The sequence below is a fragment of the Ursus maritimus genome, unplaced genomic scaffold (assembly GCF_017311325.1).
Source record: "Ursus maritimus isolate PB19 unplaced genomic scaffold, ASM1731132v1 scaffold_34, whole genome shotgun sequence".
Lineage (NCBI taxonomy): Eukaryota > Metazoa > Chordata > Mammalia > Carnivora > Ursidae > Ursus > Ursus maritimus.
Genome location: NW_024426008.1, coordinates 22208289 through 22226706, shown reverse-complemented (window position 1 = coordinate 22226706; position 18418 = coordinate 22208289). Strand labels below are relative to the sequence as shown.

Here is an 18418-nt window from a genome sequence, read left to right as displayed (position 1 = left end):
AGAATCCAAGCCCAGTGGGTCTTCAGCGATATCCATCTCCTTCTGCCATTTGCAATTTTTCTGCATATGAACCTCATCAGTTCTGTGTGTCTCAATTTGGATCCACCATTCTGTGAAGCATCTAAGACTGTTTCTGAGTACTGCAGCTACAGAAAAGAAGACCTCTTTGCTTCTGGCCAACCTCACTGCGAGGTTGGAAAGCTCAGTGTGAGGCGAGGGTGGAAGTGGGGCCACAAAAAGGGAAGGAGCATAACTGACTAAATCCCCCCAAATAATAAGACATTTTCTAAGGTGTGTATAGATATATATTTACAGAAGCCTTTTTAAGTTGTTTTTTTTTCCCAGAAGATTTTTTTTATGAGCCCTTTAAAACCTACCCCTCCCCCATTTTGTTTTTGTTTTGTTTTTGGGTTTTTGGGGTTTTTTGGCAGGAGGTGGGGGAAGGGTGCAAACCATTGAACCATGGGATGGCTCACACTGAGGTTATATAAACTCCTCTGCTAAAGGAGTACAAATGGTTGACTCAGTTCTCTGGTTTGCTTTTGTGCGAAGTGATTCTGGTAAGCAGTGTTTTTTTTTTTTTAATTTCTAGTCCGTTGTGTGCATATTTATGTTAACAATCTTCTATTGTTTCAAAGAAGAGACTGGTAAGCTACGTTGAATGAAATCTGTGAAATTTGAGCTGCAGACCAGCAGCTGGGGGACAGAGTTGGACCTAAAAAGATTTCAGATGTTCTCTCTTCTGGCTCTTGGACCCTGCTGTAACTCAGAGTGAATTAGAGTGACGTCATCTTGTCCTGACGTAATGGGGGACGAGCTCTTCCATGGGAGGAAAATTGCAAATCACTGCAACTTAGACTCAGCATCAAAACTGTTTATTTTAGCATCAAAAATTTTTAATTCACCATCTTTGATTTTAAAAAAAACCTCTGTTTTGGACAGAATGTTCAGACCATATTCATTTGGGTATGTGTGCATATTAAAAAAACAAGGTTGGAAGATCGGAGGGCACTAAGAAAATGGGGTTCTGAGGCCCTACACCCTACCCTCAATAACAATAAGAACATTTGACGTTTGGCTTAATGAGCTTCTGTGTAAATGCGTATGTTCTTGGCTCTTTGCTTGCTTCTGGAGTGCATGGCCTCAGACCACTCAAGTTTCTCGAGTCCTTTGGCTTTTTCTAAAACACTTTCTGACATTGGTCTTGTTACAAGTTGTCAGTGATTGCTCTGGACGCTCCCAGGGCATTCCCACTAACAGAGGGGCTCCCCCACTTCTGCACGCCTCTCCTACCCCCTCGCCTCAGATTTTAATTTGCTTATTTTACTCTACTGTGAATGGGTTAACATGGAAGCAGGTTTATAAAAGTTAAATTTAAATTAGTAGAGAGAGTGTGAGAGATTTTTCCATAAAATACTATGTACCGTGTTTCAACAGTAACAAAATTAAATCTAAGTACTGTACTTGAAAATCAATCACATTTATACACTCGTTTCTTATGCTGGGCTTTTTAGCGCTGAATTTTTCTTTATTTCCTTGTTCCTAGCAATTGTGTGGATAATGGTAATCACATCTTGTCACTTCTCATCTTTTCTCTATACGTGTAAAAGTTAACATTTTTTGTATCAGTCCTTTCCTTTCCAAATCAAGGACTTCTTTAGGTGTACGTTTATCTCACCTACGATAGTTTACTTTGAAGTTTTTATTAATACTTTATATGAAGTGACACACTATATTTTAAAATTGCGTTAACTTTATACCATATAATCTTACTTATTTGAATAACATGGAGAAAAATCCAGTCTGAATTAGCAAAAAGCAAAATCTGGAGTCAGTCGAAGGGTCAGTAGGTGTGTTTTACTCCCCGCCCCAGGTCTCTGAAATAAGCACTGCTAACACCTTGTGATACTACCACATTTTTTTTCCTTTGCTCACCGTTACTGTTATGTAATACGTGGTAGCCAAGAGGGCATGGCCAGGGTTTGGAATTTGCATGAATGAATAGATAAGAATGATTTAGAATTACCATATAATTATATACTCCTAGATAGATACATAGATACATAATTTATATGTAGCTATATAATCCAGATATAGATGTAGAGTCTCTCGTATGGAATTTACATTCTAGATGACTCCTAAATGAATTCTGCCCTTGTAGCTAGTTGAAATCTTCCCTTCCTTATAGCTAATAATCATAGTTCACTCAATAGCCAGATCACCCCAAATTACAGAAAAAAGATTTTCTATTGCTGACAGTCTTCGCCTCCTTTCCCCTCCCCATCTATCTTTTCTATCTTTGTTAATCAAACCCTTGTTTCTGAGTCAGACTCACCGGCCCCAGGACACGGGACTGTGAAACAGAATCCCTCTCCTCCATCAAGCTGACAATATCAGGGTCAGACTTATACATACTGTGACTTGCCCCATCCACACTTCTCCGCCCCGTCAGTCCTCAACGGAAAGGAAGAGCGGCACAAGTATCAGAGAAAAGACCAGAAGATCAAGAGTGTGCTGCCTCTTCTATTCCCAGATGAAGAAATACAGTCAGGAAGCAAGTCAATGATCTTCCTGCTTTGCCATGCCAGTGGCAGAGGTTGTCTTCCGATTCCAGTCCTCCCCATTCTCCCTGGGGGTCTCCTGCCCACAGGGCTCCGGGGTGGGGTGGTTGTGTGGCCTCCTGTTAGCCCTAAAGCCTGTGATCCCACAATTCCTCAGCTGCCTCCCATGACCTCAGAGAGAGTTGCCAGACGCATTAGGGACATGTTCCCCAAGAAAATAGCCTCCATATGAGGAATCCTGGCACACGGGTTTTTACTAGATGTTCTCAGGGCAGTGACCGGGTTCATCTGCGATGTGTTCGCTCAAGGCCATTCAGCACATCTTCCAGGCTAATTCCAATTAAGATGATACACTTGGAAAATATATATTTCCCCGGCCCAGGGTATTCAGTTACTGTTCTCCTGCAGCAAAGTGAAAATAGGCATCCTAACGCAGCCAGTTTGTTTCAGCCTCCTCTGGAGACTTCTCTTCTCCCCATCCTCCCTCCTCGGTTCCCACATCCCCTTCCTCCATAGCCCTTGTGGGACAGAATTCATTTAGGAATCGTCTAGAATGTAAATTCCATACTTTTTTTTTTTTTCATCCCCTCGTTCTTTCCTGGCTCAACACAAATATAGAAGCCCAGCCCTGATCAATATGCTGATTCAGAATGGTGCACATTGCTTTATAAACTTGACTGGTTCAGTTTCCCTTCCTACCCTCTATGGCCCTACGCAAGAGCCCAGCAAAGCAAGGGGACTCGTTCTTGTGCAGTGAGCCGCGTACTCTCTGGCTGCTGCTCGGTGTTAGCATCGGACAAAGCCTGTCTTTTCGCTCGGCGGGAGGAATAGCCAACTGAAAGTTTTCAACTTGGTGGGCCTTTCTAAGGACACGAAACAATTCATTGCTGATACACTTTGCTCCCCAATTATTTTGTCACTTCATCTCACGGCACTGACTGGTTCCCCGTGCCAGCCCCCTAGTGAGCTGGGGGTGGCACTGAGGGTCACTTTGGTGGTTTGTGAACAGTGGTAAACTTGAACACTGCTCTGCCAAGTGCACCTTCCCTTCAGTGCTAGAAAGTGGCTTTAAACCTAGGGAGTCAGACCCTGCCAATGTCCCCTGACAGAAGACTGGTGGACAGTTATCAGTCTTGGGTCCCAGGTTAGTTGACCAGGTCACCTTGTATCTGCCTGTCCCTCCTCAGAACCTAGCAATAGCCTTACTGTGATTAGCATGTGTGACTGCAAGAGATGTCCCACAAGGCGTTGTGGTTGTGCCCTGAGCAGCGAGCATTCTTTGCCAAGCACAAAACCTATGCAGATAGGTTCTGGGTCTCAAACCACACTTGATCTTTGAGGTTTAAATTCACTCATTCTTGGCAAAAGAAAATGTATTGTTTAAAGAGAACAGGATGAGAGAGCTTTATTATAAAGACTTGTAACACTTCTTGGACCTCAGAAATGTCTCACAGAACAAAATGTTTATGAGCTAAGTGTAAATGAATCAGAAACATAAGGATCAAATTTCCCCTAAAATGCAGACGAATTTAAAAATTAGCAGAAAAGGAGGCCTGGCAAAAGATGTGCTTTGAATTTCACCAAACCCAGAGTATTTGAAATGCATTTTAAGAGGCTTGACAAACCCAAACTGTGACTACATTTTCCCTTCGTTGACCTCTTTTATCCCCTCAGTATCTCAGTTGAGAAGTCAGTCGTTAAAGATGGGAGAAAAAGTCTTCACCAATTTCTTTTGAGGGCTTTTTGTCACACTCTTATCCAGCCAGTGTGGAAATCGGAATTTGGCTTTGAAGAGTTTGTCTCTGCGCCCACTTTTTCATGTCCCTCACGCTTCCTTTCCTAATCATCTCCCCAGGTTTGCACCTTCTGCCCCATCTCCTCACCACATCAGTCCCCGGAGAGTTCCAGCTCCTTCTTCAGTAATGCAGAGAACACAGCCTCCCCACACCCAGCAGCCAGCGGGTGGGCCACACCTGAAGTCTTACCAGCCAGAAACAAACTCTTCCTTTCAACCAAATGGAATCCACGTCCATGGTAAGTGGGGAGCCGACCGCCCCTTGAGTCTCAGAAAGTGATGTTGCGCCGTCACTACCAGACAGGTGCCTTCGTTACCAGCAATGGGTTCCTTCGGTTCGGTCATACGCCTAAAATGTCCCATGAAATCTCATTGCATTTTCCTGGTGTTGGCCCTAAACTGATAGAACTCATGACACCCCAGAACGGTCAGCCCAAGATGATGATCCGTTTACTGATCAGTGATTTCACACCTCATGTGGAGCCTAACAGCACCTTGTGTCCTAAACAATAGACAGTCTCTTAAAAGGGAAGATCGGTAGAAGGAAGGGAAGAATGAAGGGGGGTTAATCAGAAGGGGCAATGAACCATGAGAGACTATGGACTATGGGAAAAAAACTGAGGGCTTCAGAGAGGAGAGAGGTGGGATAATGGGATAGGCTGGTGATGGGTAGTAAGGACGGCACGTATTGCATGGAGCGCTGGGTGTTATACGCAACTAATGAATCATGGAACACTACATCAAAAACTAATGATGTATTGTATGGGGACTAACGTAACATAATAAAAAAATTATTATAAAAAAAAAAAAAGGAACAACAGGAGGGCTTTTTGCCCACACACGTCCCATATCCGCAGAACCTCTCCGTTCTTCAAGGCCCAGGTGAAATGACACCTCCTCTCTGAAGCCTTCCCTGGTGTCCTAGCTGGGTTGCATCTCTTCTGTCTCTAGACTCTGACTGCATATCACCTGCGTCTCTCAGATATCACTCTTGCTCGCTCTCTACCTTGTTAAGTTACTCCTTGCGAGGAGCACTTGCCTTTCTATTAATATGTAAGTTTCTTTCTGGGGTCAGAATTTTCTGACCCGTTGTTCTTTTTCTTGGAGAACTTAGCACAGTTCTCTACGTGTTATAAAGACACATAGGTACTTGGTAGGTATGGAGAGAAAGAAAATGAGGAAAGGAAGGTAAGAGAAATCATGACGATGTTCAAAATGTGAAGATCTGGTGTTGAACTTAGAACATACACGGGGAACTAAGTTTGGCTGAATTTCCTTTCTTTACACCAATTCTGCTGACTCAGGCAGATATCTTTGTGAACATCCATAGAAAGTTGAGTTGAGTTGTTGAATTGCATGGACTCAGACTATACATAGCCTTTTACTTCCTGGGGGCAAAAGGGATCCTGTCCATTTAAAGGAGATTTTCAGCTCCATCTAAAATATAGGGCTGTCCCCCATCTGCCTCTTGCCGATTCCTGAATTTGCTCCACGTGAGTTATTACTTTATGTTAATGGGTGGTGTCCCCAAATAAATAGTAATCAGTAGTATACCAGGTGAGTGTGACTAGGTGTGCTGGCAGAATCAGGCAGTGCTGTGGACCTAGGTGTGGGGGAGGACAGCAGAGTGGGGGCTGGACAGCCAAAGAGGAGACCACGTGGACAGAGTAGTGGGCTGTGGGAAGGGAAAGACCTGGAGAAGTCCAGGCCACTGGCTCCGACTGCAAGTTCCATCCCTCACTCCCCCTCTCTTCCTGAGCGCAGTCACACAAACCCTCATTCCCGACGAAACATGGGCTCCCACCACTGTTTGGGCCTGTGGTGATTGTTACGGTCTTCTGTTGGTAACCTTCTTCTTAAGCTTTAGTTATGTATTTATTCAACCCAGAAATATTTCTTGAGCACCTACTGTACGCAAAGCAAAGCGTGTGTGAGGAAGACAAAGAGAGCACTCTCCCTGTAGGGGGAGACCTCCCGACTCAGGAGAGGGGCTTGTCTAATGTAGGGAAGATCCAGGTCCCTTGTGCCGGGCAGCCACCCTTACTGGCAGGCAGGAGGTGGAGCTTTCCGGAATACAGAGTAGGTCACTGATCCTACAATACACCATTTTTACCCTTTGCATTTTAATATCGCAGAGATCTGAACATGCGTCAGTCAGTCTCATCGTATGACTGACAATGATTTTTTTCTCCAGTGCTATAAAAAATAATGGAGTATTTCAGGCGATCATGTCATAGTTCCAATGAAAGGCCGTATGACACTTCGATGACAACTGTGAAACGTATTTTAAAAATTCAAAAATTAACCTACACATAGAGAAAAAAAAAAAAGGAAAAGAAATTTTCCCAAGCATTAAGAGTTTTGTTTTGTTTTTAAATCATGACAGTAGAGATAATGGATAATTTCTTTTCTTCTTTTTCTGCTTTCTGAAGATACTTTAAAAGAGATTCTGGAATTAGACGAATTTTTTACAAATACCAATCCGCTCAACTGTGTGACTCTGAACACTTGCTGGGGGTCTCAGCTACCTTCTCTTGTCAGTGGTTACAGAGTCCAGAAGAAAAGCATGTGGCACAGAGTAGGAGCGTAATTAATTTAATGCTGCTGCTTCTTCTCCCTCCCTTTTTTTTACTGGACTCTTTGAGAATAGGGATAATGCTTCTAGCCTTAGGCCACACGTAATTCTTGGTGCAAAGTAGGCATTTAGTAAGTATTTACTGAATAAATGATTCACACTCTGTCATTCAGCAAATGCAAAATGAAGCAAGACAACACAGAAAATGAGATCTACCTTATCATTTCGCCCTGCCTCCTGGCAGAAGACTCTTCTCCCATATTTCTCTTTTTTAGTTGAATAATGAATATATTGTCAACTTGGAACTGTTGTTTCAAACAACCGAGTTGTTTTTGAACTTTTGCTTCAATTGTTAAAAATTCCCACGGCCAATGAGAAACTGCTAGCAGCAGCCTAAAATAAATACCTATGACAAGCCTTTCCGGAAGAGATCAGGATATAGTTATGCAAATTGGGAAATCATAGCTTTCTTCTAGAAGACATGCAAGTGGCTGCTGTGACGGCTCGCAGAGGGAGTGTCCGTGCTAAGGCACTGGGCCGCTGCTACAGTGAAGGAGTAGGCATCCAGATGCAGCCTTGCTTCATCCTCCAAGCATTTTGTCTGAAAATGTTTTCCTGTAACTTGGTAGGCATGAGCATTTCTCATCAATTGCTCCTTAGGATAAAGAGCAAATTGATGTAATATTTTTCAAGTGGGTGATACAGTGCTGGGAGCAAGGGGAGGCACAGAGACCTTTTAAATGAGCTACAATTACTGGCAGCTTTGGTTGGACTGGTTTGCTGGGTGACGTCATACAGCAGCTTGGTCATGGGGAACTTCATCCCCTAATAAAACAAGATTTTTAAAACCCCAAGAACAGTGTCGGGGTTGCTAACATGATAGCCACAGTGAAGGAGTGTTCTGTCTGTCAAGAAGCACGTGGCTTTAATGAGTGCCGTCACCCCCATCCTCTGTATTCCCTGCGGTAGGTAGAGGTCAGAGAAAATGTCATCGGTATATTTTTAGAGATGGAAGCTGAGACATAGAAGAATACAAAATGTCTAGGCATCGCTGCCTTCTTGGCAAAGCACACGGGCGTCTTTAACAAGAGGTCCGCATTTCCAAGCCATGTTCTTCATCTACGGGTTTCTGAGTCAAAGGCACACCAAAGTAAATATGTATTTACATCTTTCCATGGGGAAATAGACTTGTATGTAGATGCTGTTACCTTACACAGAGCCATGAAAGTTAGCATTCAGCGGGCTTTGGTCTTCCAGATGAGGAAGAAAATAAGGCCACACTGAGCTCTGCTCATGCCATATTAATCCCTACAGCACATAGGCTTTGTGTGCTCTGTGCGTATTTGTTTATTTATTTACTCTCGAAGTATGCTTGACAGACAATGTTATGTTAGTTTCAGGTGTACAACATAGTGATTTGACAGTTCTCTACTTTGCTCAGTGCTCCCCGTGCTAACTATAGTCACCATCTGTTGCCATACATTATTACAATATTAATGAGTGTTTGGTAAAAGGCACACTTTGAAAAGATGAGTAGTGCTGCTTTTTCAAGTTCCCTCACCTAGCAAGTGACCCAGGGCTAGAGCTCAGTTTTGTTGATTCTGCATCGACTTCATCCATTTATGTTGCCTCATTAGGAAGGTGGATGGGTGTCATTTCTTTTCATGTTTGAATGTCGATAGCATTTATGGGTCTCTGTTTGGGTGGCATCTCCAAGGCAACTTCTAAGTACATTTTAGTCTTTTATTTTAGATGTAAACATAGGAACAACCCTTTCCAATCATGTAAGCTTGTTCTTCAGTCTTTTCTTTCTCTTTAGGACCATTCTCTTGCCCGGGCAAGCTTCAGAATTTCGCTTGGATTAGTTGCCTGAGAGTTGATATTTGTACATTTTGTTATGGCACTCATGGATAATTTCTTTTTAAATGCCCTATTCATTCCAGGCTGTTAGAATGCCATGGGAATTCCTAAAACAGCATTTTCACAACCTTCCTGCTTCTGGACCCATCAAGGAGAGGCCAAGTTCAATCCAGCAGTGTTTTTTGGTCACCCACTAGGTGCCAGGCAAACATGAATGTCATGTAATCAATACAGTGATACATGCAATAATAATAGTAATAATAATATCAAGAGGCACCTGATTTATTCAGAAGATGGTGTCATAGAAGTGTTTCTAGAGGTGACTCTTGAATAGGGTTTTGAAGATAAATAAAGGAGGCTGGGAACCAGCGAGACCAGCTCATAGAGGGATTTGGGACCATGTTAAGTATAATCCCACTGAGCGGTGAAGCCAGCCTGGTATTTTAGGAAAGTGTAAACTAGGGCATTGTTGTAGGGAATGGAATTAGAGGGGTGGAAAGGTTGCATCCTAACTGCTGGGATTATATTGTACCACACCTGTACCACACCCACAGCCAAACAACAGTGACTGAACTAGTTCACTCAGTCTAGTTCACTCAGACGCCACTGGTAAGGAGAGGAATGATGTCAGAATAACGGGGAATTGTGCTCATCTGCGATCTTTTCTAGGCAAGAGGAGCTGGAGTAGCAAGAGAAGGAAATGAAAAAAGCCTGCAGCCTCGCTGCTACACAGGCACAAGCCGCAACACAGGCAGGAGCCCCTCAGCCCTCTTTAATACAGCTGAGAATGAGCAGGACCCTAAGGGCTCTTTCCCCAGAGAGGTGCGCACTTGACCTTGCATGGCCCTTGGCTATGGGCAGATCGCGATCTTTCCCACAAGCTGGTTCTAGCACCTGTCGCCTCCGTTCCTACAAGCCAACATTTCCAGCCGACACGTGCATACGTTTCCAAACTACCAGGGATCCTCTAGCCACATAGAACTGGCTGCCCAGACTCCCTCCTGATTATGTTGTTACTGCTAGAGTTAGAAGGTTTCATAGATTTTGAGTGGCCTGTCCCGATCCCAAGTTTTCCCAAAGAGCCTGTTATTTGCAATCCACATTGTCCAGACTTTTCCAGATTTGTTTCTCGTGCTAGAACAGCACTCCAAGCGTATGGGCTCGCTCTTCTCCCGAGACAAGACACCTGGTAGTAGATGGTGCTGGGGGCGGGGCAGCAGCCTGTGGAGCCCACGATGGGCCAGCCCCTGCCAGCATTTTGCTTTGCCATCTGTAATGGGTGGCTTCCATCCTCCTGTTGACAATATAGGTGCTGACATTCTCTGTATCTCGTCCCAGGGTCAGGCGGGGGGAGGGAGAAGAATGAAGTACAAGCATACTCTGAACATCGTCACATGACTACCCTCACCTGCAAGGGAGTCTGGGAAGAAGGATATTTCAGTGCATTGCCAGGCTTAACCACAGGTTCTGTTCATAATGTTTATTGGATAGGCACACCGCGGGGCCGGCCAAACATTCCCTGAGCTGGTTTTCTGGTCTGCAAAATGGTACTATCTCTCGGATTCCTTCACACTGATTACCTCTTAGAAATCAGTGGTGGAGGCTTTCTGAGGGTTCTGCCCCTTTACGCCCCTTTCCCCCAGTTTCTTAGATTTCTGTGCTTTCCACTGCCTGCTCTTATTTTTACTCTCTGGAGATGCCAGTTGCCAACACACAGATTTCCATCCTGCATGATCCAGTCGTTAGATTTCATTAGGAGAACACTGTGGGGCTGCCTCCTGGCCTGGGCATTCTGCTAGCAAGACAGCCGCAGTGGGGAGTGGGAGCCTTCCCTGTGGGTCCTGGCTCCTGTGGTTCTTATGATTTACAGCTGTCCTGCCCGCAGTCCCGTAGAGGCTGGCCAGTCAGCTCGCAGACAATGGTGGCATTTTCCCACCTCTGTAAGGCATGGTAAGCTTGACAGCCCAATGCAAATTGACCTCACTGGGAAACAAAAGGTTTCCAGCCACCAGCAGGCCTCCAAGAACAAAACACTTTGTAAAGGCCTTGTCCTACCAAAGAGCCAAACCATCTTTCAAGCCTAAGGAATCTCAGGGCATTGATATTTAAATGGAATGAGGTGGCCCTTACAAGTTTAACTTCTTCCTCTGAGTTCCTGTGTTTACTTACAGTGATTGTGCAATGGTACTTTCCAGAAGAGTCCTATGGGTTGCAGCCACTACTGATGTCATTTCTGGGGGTTTATGTTAAATGTTTAAAGGTTATTTTTTTTTAAGGCAAATTGTAGAGACAATAAACAAACCCCCTCCCACAGGAAATGTAGTCACATTGGCATAGGTGAAGTTGTGAAATAATAAAGTAGTTAAGTCTAGAAATTGTGTTGCTTAGAATTGAAGCATGTGTCACAATTTGCCCTGGAAATGTCAGGAAGACAAATAAGATTGATTGTAAATCAGAGCGTGGTAGTCTTCACTGAGAAAGTTCTGACATACTCACAAGGAGAATGAGCCAACAAGCACATTGCACGTGACCCCAGTGTTATCATCAGCAGTCCTAATCAGGACTAATTTTTGGTATCAGCCATGATGTTATTAATGCTTATATAGTACTAGGAATTGATGATTAGATCCAGAGAAATTCTTAATTACTCTTATACACTTAATTACTACAAAATTACCCCAAGAGCAGTTTTACATAACTAGTACTTGATGATTTCTGACAGTGTGCTAATTCTATTAAACACAAGTTAAATTTAGGTGTGTACAGGGGGTGTAGTTGGCATCACAGCGTGTTGGGCTTTGTGGGAGGGGTGTAAGACGGTCATCTTCATCAGAAGAGCTGTTTAAACGATTGGTTATGGAAACAGCTGAAGTGCAAATAATTACATATGTAATTAAGTATCTGCACACACACACACACACGCACACACACACACACACACGCACACGCACACGCAGACTAAATCCATATAGCCTTAAGGATACTAAGATGACCGGATCAACTAACCATCGCTAGATTGTAAGTTTCCTTGGGACAGGAACTGTATCCTCCTGCCATGTTTTGCACATAGTAAGTGCTTAATAAAAGTTTATTGAATAAACATGAATGAATAAAAGGATAGGGGTGCGGGGAGGAGGAAAGGGATTTTTTGCTTATGGCTTCTTAGGCTGATCTGTAGAGCCAGCCCTTGGCAAAACCGTGATTAGGAGTCAAGTTTCCAGGGTCCCTCTTTTCTCTGGGCACTTGCTCCTTTTTTGTGTCTCCCTCATTACATATCCAGTGCTTACCCGATTGCCTGAGACCTCTCCCTAGAGGAAAGAGGATGATCTAATGATTCACTTACACAGTAAGGTAAATTTAATGCAGTAAGTATTCCTTTCCATGAGCCTTTCACACCTGGGACCCAGTATCCAGCATTGAAATGCGGAGCAGTGGCAGCTGGGGGAAGAGGTGTTTGAGGCATTCCCATAGATAAAAGTCCCTTGTTTCTGAAAGGTTGTGAAGGATTGTTTTCAGTTTTCAGAGCGTTCATAGCCACTAGCTTACATAACCCTAAGTTGGTCATATTATCTCAGAAGAGGAGATTACCAGAAGAGGCAATTGTGACTTGCCCAAATGATACAGGGAGAGAAATAATGAACTATAGGGAAAAAAAAAAAAAAAAAAAAAGGACACCTGGGTAACTCTGTCGGTGACTCCAATTCTTGATTTCAACTCAGGTCATGATCTCAGGGTCGTGAGATTGAGCCCCACATCGGGCTCCGAGCTAGGCATGTGCAGCCTGCTTAAGATTCTCTCGCTTCCTCTCCCTCTACCTCTCCTCCCCGCCAAAAACGAAAAAAGGTAGATAAAAAGACTAGAGTCAGGCAGATCTGAATAGGAATCCTATGGACAAGTCATGTAACGCCCTGAATCTCAGTTTCCTCACCCTTAATAGGGAGGTAGTGATACCTCTCTTTCAGAGTTGACACAAGAATGAGAGAAAATGCATAGCCTGTAGTAGGTGCTTGGTTAATTAGAGCTGTTTGTTGTTCTTTTTCTTCCATGTTCCAGATGCTGGGTGCTCTGGATATATCCACTTGTGCTGTTAAATCCTCAAAATAATATTAGTAAAAATACCAACATACCCTGGCCTCCCAGGCCAGGCTGCAAGATGAAGCACCTTGCCCCAGGTCACACACCTAGGGAACGTCCGAGCTGGTTTGAGGAACAGTCTGACCCCAATCCCACACTCATTCTCCTTCAAGATGGTGCCTGTAGATACACTACTATGGAAGTGTTTAGTTGCTTGGGAATTCTGTTTGTGTGACGTGTAAGTGTGGAACTATTAACGATGAGGTCCCTTCCGGGGCTAAAATTCTGCGGGCAGTACAGGGACTATGGCTTGTGAGCCAGTGGTTTCCCACCTATCACTTGATCTCGTGTCTTCTGTGTCAGGCAGTGTGGTGAATGCTTATGGTGCCCTTTCCCATCAGTCTCATAACAACACTATAAAGAAGGCATTGTTTACTCCCATTTTACAGATGAGGGATCTGAATCACTGAAATGTTAAGTAACTTGCCCAAGATTTCTTACTCTCGAAATGGTGGAGCTGGAAACTACACCCAGGACAAACTGATAACAGTCTGTGCTCTCAGCCAGTAGATATGTCACTCTAGGGAAGGAGTCACTCTCTCTCTCACTGTCCCCAATGGGATTGCCCCACGGTGTGTGTGTGTGTGTGTGTGTGTGTGTGTGTGAGTGATACCCTCACATGTGCCGTGTTTGCCTCTCGAGCACATGCATGGGAGAGTAACTGTTTATGCACGTGAGTGTTTACATGAATACTCTCACACACATCTGTATCTCTTTGCATAATTTCTTCAGGAATTATTTCTGGAAGAAAAATTCCTGGATTGATGGATATGCACATTTTAGAGTTGGGTCCGTACTGCCATAGATCCCTTAACAAAGACTATGCCCGTTTAGACCCCACAGCAGAGCGCAGTGAGTGCCCATGTCCCCACCCTAGACATCGTCAATCATTTTAATTCCCGCCAGCGTGTGCAGCAAGGTTGTTTTGCGTTTTCCTTTGGATAGTAGCATGATTCAGCGTCTTTTCATATTCGTATTGAGCACTAAAGGTGGTTTCATTATAACAAGGATGAAGTAGCCCTAACTGCTGCTTGGGTGGTTATATTGCTTATTAAGCAGTTTGCTCGCTCTTTCACCCTGCCAGGCAGTCTGTGTTGCTTGCAGCGTGACACTTTGTTTTCCTAATTGGAACCCAAAAATGTATCAAAGAGAAGGAAAATATCCAGAAAATTTCCGTTTCATTGACTATTGTGACTTCTCTGTCAGTTAACTTAAAAACATTTATAGAAAAGTGTTTGATGAACATTATTACAGATTTAGTGCTTTTTCATTCTTTTGGGGAATTAATGACATTTTTTTTCCAGAAGCAAATGTTCTGTCTTATATCTGAAACTCATGAAGTTTAGCCTCTAATGAATGGAGCTCTTCAAATCAAGTTAAATATTTTCTTATAACTCTATTTTACAGGCTGCTTAGTTGGACTCTTCAGGGCTGAACATACTAATGGCAGTCTGTGTCTTGTGATTCTTGTATTTTTAGTTGGAATTGTCCTTGTAATTGTGATAAGCAGTTAATGGCTTAGAAGAAAAAATGTGAATAGCTGTGGGTGGAGTTTCCTTAAAATAAAGAGGGGGCGGAACAACATCAGGAACATATGGGTGACCGGTAATGAGGCCACTGTGTTAACCAAACAAAACAACAACAATGAAACACCAGAACTGCCTTGATCTGTGCTTATTCAGATCATCTGGGCTCAGACCATGTTGCAAAACAATCCCAGTTTCCTTAGAATTTCATGTGAGTGCCCTTTCTGATTACAGACAATTTCCCTCTCCAACTGGATTGTTCTGACTAAACTCTCCATTTCGTTCTCTTGCAAGGTCTTTAAGAACTAGACCTTATTAGATGCAGCCATGAAGTAAAAACATTCAGGCATTTTTCTAGATCCTTTAAGTGTAACAACCAGTCCTTCCCCTGCTACATTCCTCCAACAAACCCAGTCTCATATCACACATCCCAAAGCACAACTTTTTTTTTTAAAGATTTATTTATTTATTATTTATTTGACAATGAGAGAGACAGCTAGAGAAAGAGGGAACACAAGCAGGGGGAGTGGGAGAGGAAGAAGCAGGCTCCCAGAGGAGGAGCCTGATGTGGGGCTTGATCCCATAACGCCAGGATCACGCCCTGAGCCGAAGGCAGACGCTTAATGACTGAGCCACCCGGGCGCCCCACAACTTTTTCAAGTTCTTAAATTTTCTCATCATTATGGCAAGATGATTCCAGAGACCTGAATTAGCCAATTATTTACCCAAGGTCTTTTGCACCTTTGGATCCGGGCTGGTGCAGCATTACCATCAGCACCAGTGAGCTCAATGAGAGTGCCTACATTTCTATTGCAATTGTTAGGTACAAGAGTTTTATCAGTACCTGGTGACTGTAGTAGAACTGCTCAGTAATATATTTGTTGGATGAGTACCTGAATTCTCATTCTAACTTTGTGAAGAGAGTAGGAAATTATTTCTGCCCCTATTTAGAGATGGAACTCAGAGTAGTTGATCAAGTTCCTTGACCTTGGAATGGTTTCCTAAAAGAGCATAGGGTGTTCTGTGGGCGGGTCAAGTTACCTAATTCTTCTGCCCACTCTTTTTTCCCTTCAGGTTCAGTAGGCTTTCTGGCACCCAGCAGGAAAGGGTGGCTTGGAGCAGCAAAACTCTCCAGGTCACCTGGATCAGGCTGATCATATCTTCATCATCGTTGTTTCTTCCTCCATTAAAAAAAAAAAAAAATAGAATTCCATGTTTGAACAGGAAGTCACACCAATAGGCTATGGTATGGAAGGTTCATAGATCAGAATCTTTGAGCTTAGTTGCTCCTATTGGCCTTTCATTTGGAAAACTTTCAGCAAGAGAATAGTCCTCATGGTCCATGTGTAGGCAGGGAATCATATCATCTATTTATTCCCCATAGCACTTGGCAAATTTTTGGATGCTTAATACATACTTAAAATTTAGGACTTTAGTGGGCAGTGGGATGAGCTGAAGCAGGAAAGGAAGGACCCTGCAGACCAGCTGCACCCATCAGAGCACAGACCCCCAGGTAGCGAAGAGGGGGCCCCGTCTCACACTTGTGCCAATGGCTTGAGTGTATCTCCCACTGAACCTCTGCCTCACAGTAAAGTTTCTGTTGCATATGATTAGGCCTCCCCCACATCTACTGTCTAGAACATGAAGTTGAGATGAAATCTGGGCTTGAAAGAAACAGTCGAGAAATATATGTCAGTGGGTTTGAGATAGCAGAGTGGACGTTACATTTACAAAACCTTAAGAATGTCATTGGATTCCAGGATCTGTGTCACCCCCTTCTGTCTGACTGCCGGGAAACTTGCCCACTCTTAGATTTGAGTGTTGGAAAATTGTATAATCACAGACTTGGATGCAAACGAGCGAGAAGTCACCTAGTTAGTGGACCAGATATATTTTGGGAGTCTGGTTACAGCTGGACAACAGAAGTCTAGGTCACAAGATCACTGTGAGGCCCACAGTAAGACCAAGACTTTTGAGCCACGCTAATGAAGTCCCATGATTTCACCTTGACCAAGAAATTAAATGTGCGGGAAAGGCCCTGGGGTGGGGAAGGAGGCCAACTTAATCCATATCTGCTGAGAGTATAATCCAGAACCACTTGAGGACGGTCATTTCTTTATCCCCGAGAGTCCTCCGAGTCCAGCAGAAAGGGCAAGGGACCAGCTGAGGAGAAGAGAGGCCCATCAGAAGTGCTCTCTTCCTCCATTTCAAATAAAATCAGAACTGTTCTGTGTTTTCCTATTGGTCTTTCATTTGGAAAACTTTCAGAAGATTAAAAATCCTCTAAAGATGTTCTTAGAACCTCTCAGTCTTTAGTGTAAGTAATACCTCATTCACCACGAAGATTTCCAGGCCATTCACCCAGAACTTCCGATTCACTAAGTCTGCCCAGAGCTGAGCTGGAGCTGATGCTGTGGCACCCACTTTAAGAGCCACTGGCCTAGACCCCAAATGTAGGACTCAGTGCTCCCTCGCCATGCTTCTCCAATCAGAGATAATCCAAAGGAAGCAATTGGCCAGTGGTGGAGAAAGTAAATACCTTCCAGCTTCCTTCTTCCTGTACTTCCTGGGGAAGTCCTATAAATATAGCATAACCTAAAAACTATCAAGAACCAGAATGGCTCTCCTAGCCCCTGGGAGGGGGGGGCCATAGCCCTTCTTTTAATCTCTGTGTGGTCTCCTCTTCTCTGTCAGACTTTTCTTACAGCAGAGCTTGCTTGGAAGGCCAAGAGCACCCAGAATTAAATCTTCATTCTTTGCCCTTCTTTCCTTGCTCTGCTTTGGGCCCAGGTATCCCTGAGAGAGTTGCTTGTGAGCTTTAGGGACAGAGCTGTCCTCCACCAGGGCAGGTACACCTCTGGACTCAGGGAAGGGAGGACGACGAGCAGCACCAGGCTTCCAGTCAGACACTAGGGGCTGGGATCTGCAGTGGGCTTTACTGTTGGCCAAGTATTTCCACACTTACTGTTCCGTGTGACCCCACTCAGTAGGGGTACCTACACTGGCAACAGGGCGGAGCCTGCTCGTAGAGAAGTTCCCAGCTCATCCTTACCAACCCCAATCAGTGGCCACTTGGGGATGATGTCACTTCACACAGCCATCAGACCCAGAAAGGCCAGTTCCGGACCCTCTGTTCTGGGCCTCGCACGTAGCCAGGATGTTTGAGTCACAGGCAGGTGCTGGTGTGTGAGTGGCAACTCATGGGCGACGGGGCAGTGAACCCCATCCGTTCGTTCCTTCTGCTGCTTTCCCTTCCCACCGTGAGGATTATGCTGCCGTGTGAGTATTATTATCCCCCTTTTAGAAATGCGGACTCACAGGCTCGGAGAGACTGTGGTTTCCTCAAGGCCACACAGCCGGTATGTGGCAAAGCCAGGCTTTCGGATCCATTTCAGACTCTTCAGGTCTTCTGGTTTCAAGAGTCTTTATTTTATGTCATTTCCAAGTGTTTCATTATCACTGTCAGGATTTACTGAACCATTTTACTATAACTGTAGATACCCACACATGGCAATTACTGAGACACATTGCAATTAGTTTACTTTGGCAGCTTATCACTTTGAGAATTTGGAAGCCATAGGCCACCACGCGTTAGGGGTTTGGGTGGGTTGAGGATATTTAAATGGAAATGGATTACATCTCTGAACCAGGAGTGTTTTATGCCTGCCTTCCTTCTCCCTCTGCTTTGTTGCCTTTCCCTTTTGTCCCTGCAGCCCCAGGCTCTGCCCACTGCCAGCCCCTGTGGGACCCTTTGCAGACATACTAGCAGACCCTCTCCCTTTGCCCCAACCCTGCCCTGGAAAGGACACCAAGGGCAAGAGTGTAGCTTGTGGTAACAAATGCTGTTAGCAGCTTGTGCAGACTGTCGAGGGGCTGCGAGGGGCGCAAGCAGGGGAAAGCGCTCAGAGTGTCCTGAGTGCCTCTCACCGTGGCCCGCCGACCGGCAGCAGACGCTCCAGATGAAAAT

At 44.4% G+C, this 18418-nt stretch overlaps 1 protein-coding gene across 1 annotated transcript in view; it reads left to right on the top strand.

Moving 5' to 3' along the window:
• Positions 1-18418, top strand: part of GLIS3 (GLIS family zinc finger 3) — a 429193-nt gene that overhangs the window by 396175 nt on the left and 14600 nt on the right. The window contains exon 8 of the mRNA XM_040620298.1: positions 4417-4595. Coding sequence (XP_040476232.1) covers positions 4417-4595 — 179 coding nt within the window. The remainder of the gene's footprint in view (positions 1-4416; positions 4596-18418) is intronic.